Consider the following 23,278-nt stretch of genomic DNA (forward strand, 5'->3'; position numbering starts at 1 on the left):
TTAGATCTGTAAGTAAACCTACCTATTGATATTCTTAGATATATTCCTAGAGGTTTGCCATTTGATTAAACAAACACAAAGACAACAATCACGTATCTGGCGATAATTGAAGGTTTTTTACCTCTTAGAGGCGGGTTCTATACTGTATACTGGCACAGGGAGGGCACATCCCCAAACACACCCACTAAACACATACAAATACACACGTGTCGAAATAATTAATGAAATTGTGTTCTATCTGTTATCCTGTTATCCTGTGCACAAAACACATAAAACCCAACAATAACAAAAAAAAATTGAATCTGAAACAAACTGAATTTGAAACAATGAATTTCTCAATTTTAACATTGTAATTGGACCCCACAAAATACCATTTACAAATACAAATGGCAAATACAATATGCTAATCGCAAATGGCAAATCGCAAATCGCAAATGGCAATGATAGCGGAAGAAACCGGAAGACGATGACGAGCGTAAATATAGCCCAACGGCCGTCGAGGAGCCGGTATATATTCTATATATTTACATAGATATATATGCCTATGCCTATGCAAATTTTCGCTTGATTTTGCTTTCGCCTTTTTTGAAGCTCCTCCTACTCCACTTACACTACTCTCTTGTACTGCTCTTACCACCAATCAACCAACCACTCTCTCTCTCTTTCTCAATCAATCAATCAATAAATCTCTCTTATCGGCTAGAGGCATGTGTACATACATACTCGCCTAGGAATGTGCATTAATATAACTAGGAAATCCAGCATAATAAGCCTGCCCCACAATGCATACTACAAATACCTATATTCAAAATATACTATATAATATTATCAAACCGTAGAGCAACACCCAACTGCAATGCTATGGTCATGTTTCGCTTTACACACCATAATAAATCGTACACTCTAGACCCGACTCCTCTCTCTCCATTCGGGGACTGTGCTTTCCATAGTGCAAGCGATATGCGCCCCTAGAAACGATGCTTGCTTCTGGATCCCCTCTGGCACATCTTAGATGCTGCTCGCCCATGGATATACCCCAGACACCCAAGCCATCGATCGCTTAATTCCCCTCAAAAAGGTTTTTCCTTTTTTTTTCATAATGTGAAAGTATGAAAATGGCAGGAACCCCTGATACAGATCATAAATGATACAAAATATTTTACAAATATATATACATATGTACATATAAAAATATTTTAAGACAAAGAGTGTTCAAAGAGAAGTACATAAATGCCTGTGCAAACCCTATTTGGTCTGAGATACCTTTTCAACCTATGAAATCTGTTATTTTAGAGCATATTTTATGCATCGATTTGAGTTCATATACCCCTTTATACCCCTTTATATACCCCATACCCCTTTACATATCCAAGACTGGGTTGGTCCAATTGAAAATTAATAGAAACACAAAAAAGATCGATAAAAAAACATCATAAAGCAGATGTGCTTATTAATATCCAGAAATGTCTGACACATTCAAGATTAAACGTATGTTTAATCATTTCCAATGATGCTCAAAATGAATTACAAGGTTTTTAAGATTAAAGTGGGGTTTGCCGCATTTCCCCCATACAATTCTGAAGGACTAACCATGTGTATGCTGCTGCATTTGCGCCTGCAAAAAAAGAAAACAAAAAAAAAAAAAAAACGGATGACTTGTTGCCTTTGATTTAACATAGTTCCACACACTTTTGTTCAGCATCTTTCGAATACTAGTGCACCTGTTTTCCAAGTTTGAATCGACTTTTGCACCTAACAAAAAACAAACACCACACACACACACACAACTTGCAAACCCATAGAGAAAATAGAGGCCACAATGGCCATAATCTATCGATGCAATACAATAACTAATCCCCTGTAATCCACAAACAGTTTTAGAGCTGTCAAAAATACCACAACCAATGCGAATCTGAATAAACATAAATAAATCATTATAAATCTATGCCGATTGCTATTGTAATAACAATCCAAACAAAAATGAATAGAACCAATTGAATTGATGTATACCCGTGTATAAAAGAGGAATCCGAGAAAGAGAACAAAAAAGAAATATAATTAGAAGAAGAGATAGATCTGTAGGATCAGTGCGATGATCAGGCAAATGTCCTATATTTAATATGTTTTGTTCAGTTGTCGATCTGCCATTGAGTTTCCTTGTAGCATTTTGGCGCTCATTTAGGCATGCTTACATAAAGGCAATACAATCAATCATCAAACTAAAGACTGAAACTAAATCAATGAAACGAAAGCATGCGAAAAACAAAAATCAAACTTAAAATAAGAGCGCTAGCAAACAGCAGCTGAATCTATAATCTAAAACTTAGAAATGCTAGCAATACCTTTGAAGAAAATGAATTTATGTTTTTCATTTATTTTTAGTTTTTAAAACTAGTGTTTATTTTTTTTGTTATCAAACGGAACAGATTCAATTCGAGTTTCACCTGTTCCGTGGCTCCACCATTCTCTATAAATTGGCACACACAAAATAATTTACGATCAATAATCAATCCAAAAAATTAGAAATAATAATAATTCTCATAATACTAGCGGTACTACTTAGATTTTCTTCAAATCCTAGTGAGTTGTACAAAAGTTTGCGCATGTTTTAAACGTAACCAGCAAGTCTCTCTCTTTTAAGCTACTTAACTTACTTAAAAAAAAAAAAAACATCCCATGCGAAAGCATCCAAGCATACATAACAACAATAATTACAGACCTTAACTTACAACCTTACAACAACAATAAAACATCTCTCTACTCTACATCCTACCAACACATTCCGCATAGAGCTTGACACATCTCGAAATGCTATGCCATATACAATATATACATATATACCTACAAACCAAATACAAAACCAAAAACCTATATATCTTTCCAATATAAAGGAATCCAATATATTCAGCAAAAAAGCGCTATTTTCCCTTATATATTATATTATATGCGTGCATATGTATATAACTATATATGTACTATACATATGTATATGAGATTTACTTATGATACTAATTTTCCGATTATGATTTATGTTTAATGATACTTTTTTCGTTCTGTACTAAAAACCAAAACTCTTACTTACATCTTTACAATTATTCTATAATAATTCTTACATTCCATTTTTAATGCTTATGAAAATACAAAAACAAAACAAAAAAAACAAATACAAATACAAAAACCAATCCTAATGCGTTGCAATGTTACCATAAATATCAATATCAAAAATACTATCACCACTCACCCAACTTCAACAACAACAACAACTCAACAACAAAAAATACAACAACTGTATCTACAATAAACAACTACCGATTAACCATTGCAACCAATGCAACAATCAATCAAATTTGAAATCTGCAACAAATCCTAAAAATAATTAAAAAACGAAAACAAAAAAAAAAACAACAAAAAACCACACTGAACGAACTAAACGAAACAAAACGAAACGGAAACGAAAACTTTAACAAATGGCAATTCGAATGTCGATATCGAAAAACAAAAACAAAAAAAACATAGAAACAATCATTCTTTAACTGCCTGCTCGATATGGCCGCCCTCGACAAAGGAGGATCGCGTCAGAATTCCATAAGCTTCGAGGCGAATGGGGAAGGAGCCGCCAACTCACAGACACATTTGTTAGCGAGCACGCACCATCACCACCACGCAAACGGTGATGCCGAACACAACAGTTTGGCAACACTAGCACGGCGGAGTACGATCAGAAAGCGATCAGTTAGGTAATTTACAAACAAGCTTCAAATCTTAACTATAATCCGTAAAAGTGCCAAACGCCATCACCCATCAGCCCTCAGCCATCCGCCATCCGCAATCGTCATCAACAGCGCATCATCCTCAGCATCAGCATCAGCATCATCCTCACTATTCAGCATTGCACGCTCATCTATAAATCCACCTTGAAAACCATCAGACATATGTCCAAATTCAAATGTAACTCCTGTTTAAACTGAAATGAAATCCTTTCACATATGTATTTCGCATATTTCATTAAGTTAAAAATGCTAAACTGTAATTTGAAGACTCTAAACTCTAGTGCTTGTTTAAGCATTATTTAATACTGCTTTTGCACTGCTCCGACGTACTAGTTGTACCCATTCCATTGTAAAGAGTTCCAGCACTACTACCATAGGATAAATATATCCGAATAATTACTTCAAATACAGTACTGCATTTTTGTAATCTTCCATCTTAAAATCAATGTAAAAAAAATCTTTAAGATGATTACATTTATATCGTCAACTTGCATAGCAAGAAAGTCTTCTGTTTCAGTTCAGTTGCAACATTTTCATGAAGAGTTAATTGCTCTGGAAATGGATCATATCATGATCATGAGAAACCATGCGCATAAATGCATAAGCATAACATTCTAGACATATGTAAATGTGTATGGGTATTTAAGGATTAGACAAAACATTCGCTTCACAACAATACAATTACTACTAACCCTACTACCAACACTGCCATCAAAAAACCAACCAAAAACCAAACAAAACTAACCACAAGAACTACTACTCTTTGTGATTTTTGTACATTCCTACATTGACATAAGTAAATTGTTTTTCTTCTAATTTTTAAATATTTCAGAACCAAAAAGGTGAATAAGTTTGATAAACTCCAAGCGGTAAACCAATCTATGAACATTTATCGAACATTTTACTAAAAAAAAAACAAAAAAAAACCAAGACTAATAACTAATTGTGTATATTATATGAATATATATGTGAATACTCTTTGTGTCCATAATCCGTTTCCGAATATAAATGTTGTTCACAAAAAAACCAAATTAAGGCGTAAAAGTAAAACACTAGTACTTACAAAAACCACTTACTACTACTACTACTACCTTTGAATACACACACACACACACACACACACGCCCACGCACTCTACTCTCCACTCAAAAGTGCGCTCGTCATATTCCACCACGATGTAACGATACCTATGTATCATACCATTGTACAAGCATACATTATGTGTACTGTGTGTGTGTGTTTGTGTGTGTGTGTGTATGTGCTGTGTGTACCCCCCAAACTTAATATACAAATAAGTCTTCAATTTGCGTTTACTAAAATAGTACTACTACTACTACTAAAAAAAAAACTACTACTCGTACATACATAAATGTTGCATAGCAATTATTTGAAAACCGTTAGAAACGCAATCTTCGCTTAGTACTCGTACTCGTACTCAATGTTGTAATTTTTGATCGTTGATCTCGTATTGTATAACCAAATACTCTCGTACTCGTACTCGTACATGTACAATGTACTCGTAGGCGTACTCGTTCGTTCGTTCGTTCTCGTTCCTTGGGCAAAAAGTGTTGAAGAAACAAACAAACAAAAAAAAAACGGTGGACCGAACCGAGGGCACCACTCAACGATAGTCCACCTCCCCCCTCCCAACAGATCCAATCCCCATCCTGCTAGTCGTATGATCTATGTATAAACCACAACCCTTGGTTCCAAATTCATTTATTTTCTATCTATCATCGAGTCGTTGAGTGGTTTTGGTTGAAGATTAACGAATGGCTGGACTACTAGTTAACTAGCGGACTTGTAATCGTATAGATAATATTTTCCCAACGAGTGTGCGACCACCTCTTCACCGATTTACCGATTAGTTGGCAAGCAATAATCCTACTCACTTGAAGCAAAACTAGTGGTAATATTAGTCGTATATGCATAAGAACTTTTTGTTTTCATGTACCATACCCACCTGTCTGCAATGCAATACGTCTGTATGAATTGATTCACCAAAAAATCCCCATCATTCATTTCACAAACGAAATCGAATATCGATACAGTTGTCCTTTGTGCGACTCTTGCCTCAAAAACAATCTCAAACAAGATACAATATCAGTGGTACAAGTTGGCGGTTCTAACTCTTCTTGTCTCATCATTCCGGCAACAATCATTCGACTTCCACCCCAAAAACAAATCAATTAATCCAATCGCTATATAGACTTTTCTACGTACACATAAAGCCAAGAGTACAAGAACATTGGAATTGGAAATATTACTTTGTGATACTAAGATACTGAGAAAAAGGATATGCCCGGCCCAAGGGAACCAAACCACTTGTTTAATTTTTCTTTGATAGAAATTTACTCTATACATATATTGTTGGTATATAATCAGTTGCTAGTACCTACTACTAAATTGTATAGCTTAACTATGATTTGTATTTTTGCTAGAGCTAAAGCCAACCACAGAAAATTCAGATCGATTCAGATACAGATTTCTAGCCCTAATATTCTCCTAGATGAATACACAAAGCGATGGTGGCTTTATGTGTACGTAGTAATTGTTTTTGTACTCGATTCGAGCGTAATATTATGTACACTTTGACACTATCGTAAGTCCCACGAACACACGAGTGAGTACCCGTTCCCCCTTCGAGCAATATTCGATTGTTGTGGTAAGTAAAGCTCGGATAATGGAAAAGGATACAGGACTTGACCTCCCAACCATACTAACTCATACGAACACATCTATATTAAATCTGTATATACATACATCTGTATATCCTAGGAATTCACACACTTGTAGTCTGCATGCTTGTACATAATGTACCTTTATATGTAGTGTAAAATATAGCTTAGTTTTATTTTGTGATTGATTCTGTCTTGGCTTTGCTTCGGAATCGCTTGCGCCGCTTTCGCACTGCTTTAAACCACCATACGACACGGAATGCTATCGACAGTCACTCCACCTCTACCTCCACCACCAAACCAACCACCACAGCCATGTAGATAGCCTCTCTATAGAGTGTAGATAGCGATAACCACCAATCGATTTATATTTACTTTTGATTTCCATTGAGTTATTGATTTATTTGTACGAGACCATATCATAAATATAGGACAAACTATTCTAAATTACAAATGTAGATCGATCTGGGTAACAAAACAAACAATCAAATTGGCATATTAAGTAAAACGAAACTCAACTCAACTCAACGAGAACGAGATAGTGTTCAGATACAAACAGATATAAAAACAAACAAAGAACAACTACGATTAGCTGCTACTTACTGTGAAAACAAAAACCCTAAAGAAACGAAACCAAATGTGTTCCAGTATATATATGTAATATGTATACTACCCCCGTACCCCGCCCAATGTAGTGTATGGAATTGTTTAAATGTTACACACGCCCCCTATAAATAGGTTTAATCAAATCTCTACAATACATAATAAATATCTAAAACCGTAATTATAATTATCCTGCATTTGAGAACCTTTTGAATACTTCAATCTAGTACAATTGAAACCGCATTTGGATATGTATTTTTGTTGCAGTGAAAGTAATTAATATTTGCTTAATATTTGTTTTGATTATATATATAACTACCCACCCATATACACGTATCCCCCTTCCCCCCCCCATATACTCAACCCATAGTACTCAGCAAAGTAAGCATACATGTCTCAATGTATATTTATTTTGTAGCTTTTATATACCAAACATATCTACATATATATATATACTTGTATATGTATATTTTGCGTACCTATAAGCTCCTATAAGGAGCATGGGAGCAAACAATTGTAGTTCTTAATGTATACTCCAGATATGTACACAGAAATACTCCTCTGTATGCTGTGAACCCCGAGCAATGAATGAAATCCATGAGAAATCGGTCAACAACAACGATTCGTAACCAATTCGTAATCAATTCGTATAGCCTATACAACACTCCCTGATCTAGAAAAGAACTCGAAAAGAAACAAAAAAGAAATGAATAAAAAATAGACTGATTTCAAGTGGTGGTCATTCATGGATTGTAGAACTGATGTAACACAATGCCATTTGTCAAACTCTTTCGAACAGATGCTGGAGCTGCAAGATGCGTCTAGACGTCCTTCACAGGAGTCGCTTACCGGTGCCGATGCTGGCCATTTACATCCTGGACATTCGTACATGAACGGCCATCGGCGATCGCCTAGTTTGAGGTGAGTATTTCTATGCCCTTGCCTGGCCTCACCTCATGCTTAATGTATTTATGTCTGTTTCCTTTTGCAGGCACAATGGCTCGCCACTTGTCAGATCTCCAAGTCCTCGTCGACGTGGCCATCAATATATACATCATGATATCGGATTCTCCGATACCGTATCTAATGTTGTAGAGATGGTCAAGGAGACACGTCATCCTAGGCATGGCAACAGCCATCCGCGGTATCCAAGAGGTATTTATTGTTTTGATCAGAACTGCATCTATTGTAAGCTTATACAGCTAAATGATTCCGTATGTGTGCTTGTTGTAAGCGCAGCGCATATATAAATCAAAAATTAAATTAAAATACAAATATATAGTACTTGGAAAACTATACAGAAAATTCAGAATTGTCGGTCCGTATTTGATGTTTATCCTAAAACTAACCCCATCTTTAATTCGAGAGCTACATATCAGTTCAGTTATTTATTTATTCGTGCTTACAATGGGTACACACAGAGTGACCAAGCAAGGATTCGGCATTTGCCGGGGCATCTTTTTTATCTATTTTGTAGTATCTTAGTTATATGCAGATATATATGTCTACAATTCCAATAGCCTTAAACGAAAATCTTTTTGATACCAAATACAACATATATATTCCAAATAAATAAATATTTACTTTTCGTTTTGGTTCTGTCCTAAGTTTGTTCGATTATTAATCGATATCGTTTTCGTTTTCCTATTTCAAACAAAAATTAATCGGAGAAGGAGAAACCAAAAAAAAAGAAAAAAGATACATACATTACTATCAAAATTAATGCAATTTCTTGAACAAAAAAATACCTAAACAAAATAACAAAAAAAGAAAAAACCAAAAACCAAAAATACGTAAACTGTTGTGCCCCGACATCCTTAATTATTGCGTTCTTTTTCTTTATTATTGTTGTTATATGTACAATATAGGTTCATGGTCAGCATCGACAAGTCCGGCCCGTTCGCCTTCGCCTTCTCGTTATGGTGGTCATTTGTCTCGCAGTAAACGCACTCAACTGCCTTATCCCACATATGGGACAACAAGTCTATGTCAAAGGTCACGATCGCCGAGTCCCGCTCGACTTCAGGAGATGCGTGAACGAGACAGACTTGGTTATGGGATTGATATGGGTACATCTTTAGCACTTGTTATCTAAAGTCCAAACAAATCAAATCAAAATGATCAAAATCTAAAACTAAAATCGAAAAATCAAGCTACAAATCAAATCAAATCAAATCAAAATCAAATCAACAAATTTGTTTCTATATATGCTAGTACTACTTTCTTCTACACAAATTTCTTCAATCATATTTCTACTTTTACCAACAACATCAAATCAGATCTCAGACATGCTTACTCGTAACTAACTAATTCGTATTCGTACATAGTTGCCAAATACATGCTTAACATGTACATGTAATTGTCATGCCAAGACGTTCAATCAATCAATCAATCAATCAGTCAAACAATCAATCAGTCAATCATAAGCTTTAAACAACAGAATAGTTTGTTTAATACATAAACCACACCACAACAGCCTCTCGCTCTCAGAACTGCGAGCGTTTTACCATCTCGAACAAGCAACAACCAAAAAACCCATCAATCAATCAATCAATCAATCAAATATGTACTCAACTATTCGTACTCGTACTCTTGTTACTACTCCTAGCGTTACGCAGCAGTTCATCGTTTTTCATTTCATTTCTCTCCTAGATGCCCATATACGTTATACTACCACCCACCCCACCTAATACTCTTATATTATACTCAACTCGTATACTCACAACTCGTACTATGTATGGTTCTACTCGTGCCATGTACATACAGACCAGCCTCATCCCCATTACTCATACTCAAAAAACGAACTCAAACCACACACAGAATATCTCTGGCAAATAACGTGTTTTTTTATATTTTTATTTATGTATTATTTTTTTTTTATTTTGTATTCGATTCTAACAACGCGTTGTAACATATTTGAAATGCGTTAGATTACCAACAAGTCTGGTTAGATACGACTGCAACTCTACTACTTATTCCTTCCGTATTACACGGACACGAACACGGACGCTCGACGAACTCTGGGAGAGACATTGTGGGTTTTGGACTTAAAGCGAAAGCCTAGTCTTATACAACACCATTTTTTTCGCTACTTTATTTTTGGTCCGCAAAAAAAAAACGTTACCAGTGCTGGAGAAATGACCTTCGTTAGTAGTTGTTTCAAGCGTATCCTAGGGCCGTATCCTCCTACTGACCAAGAATCTCTATTTAAAGATTGCTTCTTGTTTCTTTGCCCAACTGCTACTCGTTCTACACACCCGTAAAAGTGGCAGGGCTTCATTCTCGAGCATTTCTCTACAATAATAAAAAATATAATATATATTTATTCATAAACTATTTGGGTGGTCAAAAGACTGTCATTAGCCATTATACTAAGTACAACTAGAGAAATACTTCATTTGGGATGCAGTTTTTTTTTTCTTTTTTTTCTTTTGGGTGTTTTCAGTATCTAGACTTGTGTGTGTATATCTATCTCTAACTTGACTATCTGTGAATGTTTGTCCTTAGCATTTTGCACTCGTACTATTCCGTTGATATCTTGAATCTCTGATTTTCATCCGTTTTCGTCGCTCTCTCTCTCTCTCTCTCTGTCTCTCTCTTACTCTTACTCGTTCGTACCCACCACAGTCATGCATGTTTGCTAGCTAACGATCGACCACCACAGCCCTGAATCATCCAAACAAACCTATGTACCATATATTTATACATATATTCTAATCTCTAGCACACTTGTTACTGTTATTGTTCGCATATATCTCATATATTCAAGGTCGTCTGTATTTCAAGATAGTGTACAAAAAAAAATAATAACACTTTCTTGACATACTTCTGGCGTACAATCTGATATACAGTGAATACATTAATTTGATTTATTTTCGAAACTGTTTGGCGTTCTTACATTTAAATATGTGAAACGTTGGACAACTTTTGTTGAGCAAATTGAAGGGCTTTAAAGACCTGGGAGCATGTTCGGTTTTTGAAATATTCTCTAAATGAAATGGAATTCAAGATACGAGTATCAATATGTTTGTCCGTCTGCGAATTTTTGTCTTATATTTTATGTTTTGTTGTACATGTAACTTCCACAACGATTGTTCAAAATCCGAAAATGCTCCACTCGAATCCGTTCGCAATTCATTTTGTTTTCTTATGTATATACTCGTGTTTTATTTTTGGTTGTTTTATGAGTCTTGCCCCATGTTGATAGCGCAATAAAGAACAATGTAGGCACTCACCGTTCAATGTCATATCTATACAATATATACATAATATTACTAGTAACTTATTTGCATCGATTTATGCTATACATACATTGCGTTTGGTTAATCGATGGGACAGTTGAACGGAAAAGTAATCTAATCGTTTGTGTGTGACTTGTGTTACCCCGACAGGTGGCACGCATGTGCAGCATAGCTACCCAACGCTAGCCTCCCGTCGTGCTGGAATTGGACGACGCCTACCACCGACGCCAAGCAAACCGTCAACACTGCAGCTCAAGCCAACCAACATTAATTTCCCCAAGCTGAATGCGAGTCCAACTCACGTAAGTGCAATAAGTTTCATATCAAATGGGAACCTAACTAATAGTTAAAACCTTTTATAGACGCACCACTCAACGCCCCACAGTGTTCACTCGCTGCCGCATCATCGTGACCTGCTGCGGGACCCTAGAGATATGTATTATAGTAGTAGAGATCGCGAGCGGGATCGCGAACGCCTTAGGATCGGGATCGGGATCGGGATCGCCTGCACGAGTATGACCTGCGCTTCGAGTACAGAGATCGGGAGCGTGAGTTGTATGAGCGAGAGCGTGATCGCGAAAGGGAGGTGGAAAGAGAAAGGTGAGATGGCTACATCACTGACACTGACTGACCGGAAGTTCTGAACGATTAAAATATTATAATATTTATTTCAGACTGGAATATATAGCACCGCTGTCGTTTGAGCAAGCGTTGGCTATGGGCCGAACAGGTCGTGTACTGCCATCTCCAGTTCTAAATGGTTTTAAGCCAAAGAGCGGACTTAATACACGACATTCCGATTCCGACGAGGAGGACTGGTGCTAGCAAAGGCTTTGATTGCGATCGCGTAATCGAAAGGATCAGATCTGGGTATAACATCAGGCCATATGCTCATCGTATTCAGCACCAAATTTAGATCACAATTTTGATACGATACGACGCATAAATCAACAACACCAATACCAACACTTACACCAACACTTGAACCAACACCTACACCGACAAACACCAATCAATCATCGGTATGTAGATGTACCAAGATCCACTTTAACACTAACCCACACCAACACCAAAACCCACACCCACACCACACTAACACCAGACACCAACATGAAATTGGCTGAAGGAGAAGAAAGCTTACACAAAGAATCAAAAAACCCAAATCGACAACCGCAATCGCAACGAGCAAACGATGAACAGCAAATACAACAACTATTAGTATCACAACAACAACAACAACAACAAGAACAACAAGAACAGCAACAGCAACATGAATGGCTACCATGCTGCCACAAGCCGTACGAATCCTCACTGATGGCAATCTCATTGCCGGAAACAAGAACAACCTCGCCCCACTTTAATTATGAAGAATTCATAGGAACTATACCAAGGACTAGATCTAGAACAACAATAACAACAGCAATCGACAACACCACAACAGCAACACCAAGGACAACAAGACAACATGAAAACGAAGCAATGATATTAAGAGTACCAATTACAATAACAACACCACTAGCTATTAAAAAGATCTATTCGGATAATGACATTAATTATAATGCTATATCCGATCTACATGATGGTTGGATACAAACAGCATCAGCAGCATCAGCAGCCCATCATTATCACCAGCCAGCAGAACAGACACAGCAATCACAGCAGCAGCAGCAACATCACCCGCACCATCCGCTCTATTCGTATCATACGCTATAAGGGAAGGGGGGATGATGATGATGATGAACAGAAGCCAGAACCAGAAACCGCTGAAAGTGTAACTTTAATTGTAACTGAAACTGAAATGAGATGTAAAAAGTACGAGAGATCAAGGAATAGGAGAATGGAAGATCGCTAGGAGTAACAGGAGGAGAATAAGAGAATATAAATAGGTATAGGAATAGCAACAAACTCAATGACAGATATGAATGATATATGTAATGATGATATGATATGATAGAGTGTATTTTATTGTACTAAATTGCCTAAGAGAAAAACAACCAAGCAAAAGGGAACTATATTTCAAAAAAACAAAAAAAAAAACAAAACAGCATAACATACTTAGATTGTAGGTCTACAATATACATACATAAATAGGAAGTAAATATTGTAGGATACTCGTCGCATACATTATACATTGTAGGTTTATCTAGGATATAGCTCGATGAATCTGTAATCTGCAAGCGTTTTTGTCTTGTTTGTATTTAAAGTTAGTAATTCAATTATGTACATTTTATGTAAAATGCAAAAATTATATATTTATCCACCCTGTACATACAAGTTTAAATGTAGATATCGAATTTTTTTTTTTTTTGTATGTAATGTATTTACCTACGACTACGATTATACACCACACACACACATACACATACACATACAAACTTTCGACCGAGACGGACACAGGAAACGTAAACGGAAACCCAAAAAAGAAAAGGAAAAACAAAAAAAAACAAAACAAAACAAATACTTAAACTTTAATAGCAAACAACAAATGAATGCGCATTTTGAATACCTAAGGATTTTCTCATTCATTCGTGTATATTCTCTCTCTGTCCCTCTTTTGATTAATCGAACATAAGCTAAAAAAGAAACTAAAAACTAATAAACTAAAACAATAACTAATAGCAATAGTAATGCAAGATCAAAACCCAATACAATACCAATATACAATATACACAGGCCTCTCTCTCAATCATACGACCAGCTCTGCATGCATACATATGTACATATGTACGTATCTATGTTAATTATAGTCTGTGTCTGTACAGACTTTTGAGGATGGTAGTAGAACATTACTTTATTTTCTGATACAAAAATCAACAAGGTGTGCGAACGAATCTCATTTTAATTTGCATTCAGAGAACTTACTTTTAATTCAGGAAGTTGAAAACTATTTCCGATTCGTTCGCAAATGAAAAAGTCTGTACATGATGATGATGCGAGGTTTAAGCTACATATATAGTGTAAATGATGAATCATACCTGATAGATATTCTCGTTTAAATATACATACGATATCGCCTATCTAATCTTGCCTTTTATGAGCAAAAAAAGCCTTAATGCATTGCCATTTTATTATTGGATGAAATATGAATCTGCTTAGTCTGATTGCATTTTTATTTAATTTTCAATTTAAGTTTCGGAGTACATATATCCGGAGCGACATTAACATTCATATGTAGATACCAGTATCAATACGTATACCCCTCCAGCTCTCATGCAAAAATGCAAATATGAATCTCATACACACACAAAAACACAGTCCACGCACTCACTTCTTACTCACTCACTCGGAATCGAAATCGAAATCACATGAACGCAGACATATAGCAGACACAGCAGATCGTGCATCAGGACATTAAGACATACATCAAATGATTGACTAATAAGATCCTAAATCAAAAAAAAACAACCAGTTAGTGTATAGATAGACGACGAATCATTGGATTATATGAGGAATATGACGACGGGATATCGAAGAGCGCACAAATATTGTAATTAATACAAAAAAAAAAAACAAAAGTGAATCCATAACTTAAGTAAATAATTATAACCGCTGAGCAGTTATGCGAATTTACACAGCAAAATGTACTTACGATAACGAATACGAATACGATTATGATGTATGATTATGATTACGATTACGATTAATGGAGAGTAGTAGGATTTTAGGAGGCATACAGAGGGTGATTAAAAAAACATTCAAGATGGGACAACCAAGCAAGAAGCAAAAACACCAAACCGAAACCAACTTAGCCATGTTCACTACAGCAATGTACTATAAAATAATTATACATATTAACGAGTAATAACAACTTAGCAATACGGCAAAATACCGACAAAAACCAACAAAATAAAAAACAACAAAACCAACTGGAAAACCGAATACAGCAAAACTGAGAAATAGAAATGCATACATTTTTAATAATTATATTATATTACGAATACATACATACAACAACAAACAACCAAACAAAAAACAAAAACGTACATACCAAGCGCGATTTATATATATACACTCACAAGCATACATATGTACATGCATAATTATACAATTTACAATACAATAGTCTATAAACTAGTGTCAAACGAAAAAACAAAACCACAAACCAAACAAAAAAAAAACCATAGCTAAAACAATGGGGAAAAAATAATAAGAAATGAAAATGACAAAAAAAAAAAACACACACACACATAATATCTAATGTAGAAAATTCGCTCGCTCGCCAATTTTGCTTGCCTTACATACAGTACATTGCAGTACAGTATAGTACATAACTACATGTACTCGTGTTTTTCCAAGGTGCCACCCTTTGACTACTTCCACACGAACAACAACAATATTTGTAAATCCGATTTTATCATTCCGTTGTCCATTCATTCAGTTAATAAGTATATTTAACACGAATCTATTCCTTTTCGAATCCTTTATCGTAGTCTAAGATCGCATACACATGCGCACTGCTTGCTTAGGCCATCCATTCATCCAACAATGCTCATGGGCGTGGAGTGGAGTGAAGTGCAGTGCAGTGTAGAGTTCTTGGTGGGGCAGCTATTGGCTTCCTTTTGCTATTAATGCCAAACAAAAAAAAAAAACAAACAAAAAACCAAAAACAATGAGAATACATTAAAAAGAAAAATACAGATAGAGTACAATACAAAATGGAACATCAAAAAGTGGAAATGAGTACAAAATGTGAGAGTTAGATTAATAATAAGATTTTATTTTGATATTCGTACATATGTATAACCAATGCATTATGCCTCTAGAGGAACCATTTAGTTTTTAGCTAAACTATTGGCATCCAATTCGATTTGGCACTTCGCTTCTCCCATTTGAACCCCTAGCTGGCTGACTGTGAACTCTCTGCCACATGCCACCATGCCACACTCGCCACAGATGCTTAGATGCCACAAATGTACTTACCACATACAACAAACAACATATATTGCTTAGGAGCCAGGTGCAGGCTGGGATTAGATCATTATTAGATCATGAACAGGAGAGATCGGATGATAAGCGTACGATATTTCGGGGAAGAACAATTAGGGGGCCAGCAGGCAAAAAACCACGTCCCTCCATCTACCAAACTAGATGCCAAACCAAAAACAGAAGAAGTACTACTAACATGCGCTGCCCAGCGTTGCGAGTTCGAATTGTTCTTCCAGGTTCTTGAATTGTGATTGATTTGTTTTCATACATAGAACTACTGTACAGACATTGCCTAAACTCCACTGCGATCCTGATACCCCCGATGTCTGTTCCCATTCGACTTCAAACCCGTCAGAGAGATGTAGCTGGAGCCGATCTGGTGACAAAGTGGAGATACTATACGTGTGTGTGTGTGTGTATGGCCCAATGAGCACAGGGTACGGTACGTCCCAGTCCTATGCCCATGCCCAGTGCCGGTATGCTGCTTACCTTCTTTACCTTTACCTTTAACTTTGACTTTGACTTTAACGTTTAACCTAAACTTGAACTAGAACTTCAGCCCCTAACTTAACGATTCGCGATATTCGGTATATTTTTTTTGTTAATTGTTTACTGTCTGGTTTGAAAAAGGTCACATGAGAAATCCAAAAAATAGTAGCTCGGAATTTTATACAAAGCAAACGAAAAGGAAATCAAGAAAATATGATATGATGATATAGTAGTAGTAGTAGGGGGGACAGTCTGTGGTCTGTCGTCTCTCTGGGGAGTAGACGGGACGGGAAAGAGAGGAATAGTATATATATATATATATATATATATATATATATATTAATTTAAATTAGAACAATTTAATGGTAATGGCTAAAATGTAATGATAATTGCGCATATACATTATACATATATATTGTATGTACGTATATACACATACACATATGTATACAGTATATATATATATATGTATGTATGTATGTATATATATATACATTGATTAACTGAATACACTAAGTAAATGACGACGCAGTTTAACTAATGGTTAAGATGACGCTAGAGATAATTGAACTACATTTAATAATACGTTTAATTATGTATAATTATAAAAAAAGAGGACTTGTAATTTATATACAAGATATACATACATAAAACATATAATAACATAAATACCTGCCTTCAACAAATTTGTTAATAAAAAACTATTAATACTTTCTTATTTTACATAAAGTAAAGGAATTACATAATAATACAAAACAAAACAAAAAAACCAAACCAAAAACAAAAACTAACAAAAAAACAAAAAAAAAAAAACAATAAAACAAAATGAAATGCCAGAAAAAATTACAAACCTAAGCGACTTGTGAGTTTTTTTCCCTTCAGCCATTTAAATTTTAATTAAAAATTAAGACAATTATTATTTCATTTTTTTTATCTGAATTATAATAGTAATATTTATTATTTTAGATATTATGATACAAGCCATTTAAATTGATTTATATTTTATTTTTATTTAATAATTTTATTATTCTTGTGAGATTTTGGGAGGCTTACTCATAGATATTATGATATATTTTTGGATGGATTTCTGTGTGGGTCTCTTTTTAAATGATTGCTTGCATTTGCTGTCCTGCTCATATTCATGTCTATCCATTAAAGCTAACGAATGAGTGGGGAAAAGCGAAAGCTGTCATGGTACATTTCCCAAAACAGTTGAACAGATGTGGCCAAAACTCTTAAACCAATTAAAATAGTTTGAGTTTCATTGCCCCATAATGAACAGCATTCTGTGATGAATCACAATCAATGTTGTGCTATGGATACATAAAGTAGAGCCTTCAAGTGCTCGCAACCCCTGCTGTCTGGGTCTGCAGCTTATTCTGAAGTGTGTGTCGCCGTGCAACAACCCCCTGTGGCTACTGTGGCTACTGTGGCTACACTCCCACCATTTGATGGGGTAGCATGAGTCCTGTAAGTCGGTTTTTGTGGTCCGTTAATGCCACAGCTGTGTGCATGAAGTGTTAAGAGCCCAACAGCTGGGCACAGACAACAGCTCTGGCTATATGTACAGTGGGAAAAGCCCAACCAACCCCCTAGAAAGTGAAGTCAGCTGGTCCAGGGGGCATGCGCAGGGAAGGCCAAGTGCAAACTAAGGCGCAGCCACAACTACGGACGGGTACATATTGATTTTGGGTCACAGTATACAACAGTAGTTACAACAAATTGGTAGCAGCACCGAGAGAATCCTTGCCACCTTAGACAGAGGAAATCCACACAACACACACCAGTTAGGGCGGCACACACAGAGCAGCACTAGAGCACATACTGTCCAATGGATGGAGTGATTAGCTAGCACTGCAAGACAGACAAAACAGACAGGCAGACAGACAGACAGACAGGCAGACAGACATATTGCTGGCAGTGCTGGCAGCCAATGCAAACAATACAAAACGCGGTGTGTGCAATGGGCGAGACATCTAGAAATTAATTGAGAAATTTGGACTGAAATTTGGATTTGTGTTGGCATGCAAGAAGTTTCGGGCCCGTAAGCAGAGGCCCCCCACTCACATATCCCACTAGAGTCAACCCCCCCCCCCACACGTCCCAAGATGGAGATACCCATTTCGAATATACTGCTGCTGTGCCTGATCTTTTTGCTGATTGGCGGTGTCATCATGATACTGCTCCAGTATCTGATATTCATCAAGTTCTCCAATCTGCCCGACGAGAGTGAGGAGCAGAAGCGAATGAATGCCAAGTATACGCTGCCAGTGGTAAGCCCTTCCCTCTCCCAATGCCCACCAATCAATCTATACTTTTATTAATTGTTAATTGTTAATTAACTATTGACAGAACATCAAAGAGACGGCAAGGAATCTGAAGGCACCGCCCAATCCCATCAACAGCTGCGAGAACCATCAGGAGAGTCTTCAGGGTGCCTCGGCGTTGATTTCCCTTAACTTTGTGATGCAGTTTCTGTTTCATGAGTTCAAAAACTCGAATCGAGTGCGTAAATGGTTCTACCGGAAGCTCTCCATCGAATTGGATGAGCTGATAACGAAGACAACCACCGGCAAGCTGTTGGACAAGCTGACGGTGAGTCCATCATCATCGCACACAGAATATCCTGCACAGGGTACTGCACTACGGTACTGGCTACTGGTACTAATGCCGGGGGCCCATTTCAGATCAAAGAACTGGAACTGGGCGATCAGTTTCCGGACATCAAGTCGCTGTCGGTGCACAATGTGGAGCTGGACGAGCGGGAGCAGCGCATCGAGAATCTGGATCTGCTGCTGGACATCAACTATGTGGGCAACTTCTCCACGTCCATCGATGCGGATATGGTGCTGGGCAAGAAGGGTTCCATCACGCTCAAGGTCAAGCAATTGTCGGGCATGGCGCGGCTGCAGTTCACACGCAAACCGTATACCCATTGGTCCCTGAGCTTCCTGGGCGATCCGGAGCTGATTCTGGACATCGAATCGAAGTACCAGGGCCGCCAGATGCAATCGAACATCACGAATCTCATCTCCAATCAGATACGCAAGGCGGTGAGGCGGAAACACACCCTGCCCAACTACAAGCTGCGCTACAAGCCCTTCTTCCACTGGACGGCCGAGGAGGAGGCCGTCGACTGTGACATTCAGCCCAACGGTCTGCTCAGCGTGAAGGTGGCCGAGCTGTCCCGCCTGATGCCCTGGACATCGCCGGGCACTGGCGACACCTACTGCACCATTACCCTGGCGCCGGTGCCCTTCATTGAGGCGCACCAAAAGGACCACCGGCACGTGCTCATCTCCCTGGACGTATTCATTCACAAGGCAAAGAACCAGCAGATTGGCATCGTCTTCAAGCAGAGCACCAGCCAGCTGGTGCGGATTGAGTCCGTGCTGCCGAATACGCCCGCCTGCAAGTCCAATCTGATGGCCGGCGATGCTTTGGTGGCCATCGAGGGCAAGCAGGTGACGACCATTCAGCAGATAGCCAAGGTGGTGAAGACCCTCCAGGCCACCGTCTTTTGTCTGCGCATCGAGCGTGTCATTCCCGGCATCATACGCAACGATGCCATCTTGGAGGATCTGGAGAAGTACGACGAGCTGTGCGACATGCCCTCGGCATCCGCATCCGCATCCGCTTCCGCCTCCAAGACAGACACCGAGGCGGCAGAGCCCACTCCCACGGAGACGGGAGTGCCCAAGCATCTGGTGGTTAAGCCCAGCCTTAGCCGTCAAGCGGCAGAGTCTGGCCTCACGGGCCAGACGCCCACCAACTCCCCCAAGAAGTCGAATCTGATTGCCAAGGCCATCAAGAAGACCATGAGTCGTGAGAGCAGTGACAAGGATAAGGATAAGGACAAAGATAAGGAAAAGGAGCGGGAGAGGGGGAGAGGGAGAAGGAAAAAGACAAAGATAAGGATAGGGATAGGGAAAAAAATAAACCAGATGACAGCTGCACGGAGCGATACACCGATGAGCCGGTGAACTACTTCTATCAGCACTCGACGATCGATTGCCCCTTCAGTGCGCTCATTCACATGGACGATGTGTGCAGCTTCCAGCTGGATGCGAACAGTCGCTTCCTCAATGTCTGTGTGTTTGGCAAGTGTGCCGGCGAGAGTGTCCTGCTGGGCTACAACAATGTCCAGATTGGCCAGATACTCGTCGAGTGCTCGGAGACGAGTCTGAATCAGTGCCTACGGCAGATAGCCCTCAATCCGGCCTCCCTGCAGGCAGGGTAAGCGCATTACCCCATTACCCCAAGTCACCCCCCAGGCATAGCCTGTACAGGGGAGGGGAGTGGAGTGGAGCACCTTAGACTTATCTTGTATTTATCCACAGGAAGATGCATGACCTGGCCAACCAGTCTGGCTTCAATCCGAATCTCTGCTTTGGCGACATTCTGTTTGGCTTCTCCTGGATGGGCAATCCGAACGTGGCCCTAGGCGATCCACCCACCACCAAGAGCGGCTCCAAGTCCCATTCCCCAGCCAGGTAAGCTCCAATCGTTGCATCTCAATTATCGTTTTGTCTGATAATTCCTCTCGGCAGAACCCAATTCGAGCGTGGACAGGACGAACCCCCGTCCGAAACAGTCTCCCTGAAGTCATCGAGCACACTGGCGGACAGTGGCATTTCCAGTGCTGGCTCCGCCAGTGCCGCGCTCCCGCGGGCCCACAGCTTTGTGCGCACGCACTTCCATCGGGCCACACAGTGCGATTTCTGTGGCAAGAAGATCTGGCTAAAGGATGCCATGCAGTGCCAGGAGTGTTCCATGTGCTGCCACAAGAAGTGCATAGCCAAGTGCCAGAATGCCACCGTCTGTGGGCCCGTCGACTGTTCGGGTTCCGTGCCGCCGCCGCTGCCGCAGCAGACATTGACATCCACATCCACATCCACTGGCGCAGCCTCCACTCCCTCGGGTGTGACCAGACCGGAGTTTACCATCACGCAGGCGGAGAACCTGGAGCTGTTTGAGCCGGGCAAAACGGGCACTGTGCCGATGGAGGAGGCAGCCACGATGACGGGCGAACTGGGACAGGCACAGGTGCAAATGCAAATGCAGGCTGCTGGCCTAGATGTGCACAGGTCCAGTTTGACGGGCATGCTGGCGCAGGGGATCAAGCGTCAGGCAAGCAACCTGGACATACCCGGCATCGTCTCCTCGCTGACTGGCAGCGGACAGCAGATGAACTCCAAGAGCCTGCCGCCAAGCCCTCAGCACACGCCCTCGCGGTGAGTCCACCCTATGGGGTCCATCATCAAAGACCTCCTTTCTGAACCTCTGTCCTTTTTGGTGGCCTCAGCAAATCGTCAATTGTGGAGGAGGCGCCGACCGCCATGGGGCATCAGAATCCCTTCGAGCGTGTCACCCAGCAACTGGAGGCACTGCCAGCGGAGTGCACAGTCCTCAGCTTCGAGCAGGTTATCATCATCACCGAGCCAATCATACGACACACCCGCAACGAGGATCTGATGAACCTGGCCAAGAGCTCCAGCAAGCATTTGTACGCCAGTGCGCCACCGGACGAGCGGGTGGCCAAAATCAATGGGCTGGTAATTACCCAAAACACACACGCAAAACTCATGCACAGTGCACACAGCTTAGATATGTCTCTCTTTGCAGCTGACTAAGCTAAAGGTCGCCCTGGATGCAGAGACGGAGGGCTATACCATGATGAACGATGCCGAAAAGGCAACAGAATCATCGCCCTGGAAATCAGCATCAACGCTCAGTGTGGAGAACAGATCCGACGAGCGGGTGCAGGCCCTCAGTATTATCATGCTCTATTTGTGCACGGGCCTGCAGCATGCCCAGGGTGTGGTTCTGCAGTAAATTCATACAACCCAACCCAACCCAACCCAACCCTACCATACCCTACCCACATAAAATACCTACCTACCTATACCTATACCTATACCTATACCTATACCTATACGCATACACTTACCCGTATGCACTCGTAGTCGATTCGTATACTTAATATGTAAGATCGTAGTAGACTGGAAATGTGTTAGTGAAGAAACGAAACCTATGGGTCATTTTTAATCCGTGTTGTGGCATACTCTTACCTACAAAAGTATTTCATTTTTAGTCCAGTTGGTTCCAATCAAAACCTTTCCGTTGTCCGTTGTCTTTTTCCGTATGCTTTATTTGTTTATCGTTTCGGTATTTCGATTTAACAGATTTGTATATAATATTTAAACGTTGGATGCATCAAAATCCAATGTGAACATCAAGTGAATATCTCTAGTGGTTTTTCAGTTATTGTTTTTTGATGAATAAAAATTTTAAACCTAGCGCAAAGTACTGCAGCAATTAATTAAATTTAAATATTACCTGTTACCATAATTTACTTAGTATAAACACCCCCCTTTATTTACGGATACCTTTTAAGCTTGTATGCCAACTTTTTCTCTAAGCAAACACACACCTAATATTTGCAGATACCTTGCAAGCTTGCAAAGCTCCCTTGGCTTTGCAACTATTATTTGCCTTGCCGCTGATGCATCATAGACGTGGGCGGGGAAAAAGTGTAAGTGTAAAGTGTAAGCTTTTAGGGCTTTTGGGT

The 23,278-nt window shown here is 39.2% G+C and overlaps 2 protein-coding genes across 2 annotated transcripts in view; both read left to right on the top strand.

Moving 5' to 3' along the window:
• LOC111064956 (voltage-dependent calcium channel type A subunit alpha-1) overlaps positions 1-13,182 on the top strand; it is a 50,665-nt gene extending 37,483 nt beyond the window's left edge. Inside the window, 9 exon segments of the mRNA XM_041595458.1 lie at positions 3,517-3,737; positions 4,603-4,612; positions 7,851-7,972; positions 8,043-8,206; positions 8,920-9,120; positions 11,443-11,594; positions 11,655-11,769; positions 11,772-11,892; positions 11,967-13,182. Coding sequence (XP_041451392.1) covers positions 3,517-3,737; positions 4,603-4,612; positions 7,851-7,972; positions 8,043-8,206; positions 8,920-9,120; positions 11,443-11,594; positions 11,655-11,769; positions 11,772-11,892; positions 11,967-12,117 — 1,257 coding nt within the window. The 3' untranslated portion in view covers positions 12,118-13,182.
• A 4,587-nt stretch (positions 13,183-17,769) lies between these two features.
• Positions 17,770-22,579, top strand: LOC111065157 (PDZ domain-containing protein 8). Its single transcript, XM_022353162.2, is given in 8 exon segments — positions 17,770-18,980; positions 19,060-19,302; positions 19,395-20,591; positions 20,594-20,943; positions 21,048-21,200; positions 21,258-21,941; positions 22,013-22,262; positions 22,333-22,579. Coding segments are annotated over 8 exon segments (3,252 nt in total). The 5' UTR covers positions 17,770-18,815; the 3' UTR covers positions 22,543-22,579.
• The last annotated feature ends 699 nt before the right edge of the window (positions 22,580-23,278 follow it).

Source organism: Drosophila obscura, unplaced genomic scaffold, assembly GCF_018151105.1.
Source record: "Drosophila obscura isolate BZ-5 IFL unplaced genomic scaffold, ASM1815110v1 contig_73, whole genome shotgun sequence".
Lineage (NCBI taxonomy): Eukaryota > Metazoa > Arthropoda > Insecta > Diptera > Drosophilidae > Drosophila > Drosophila obscura.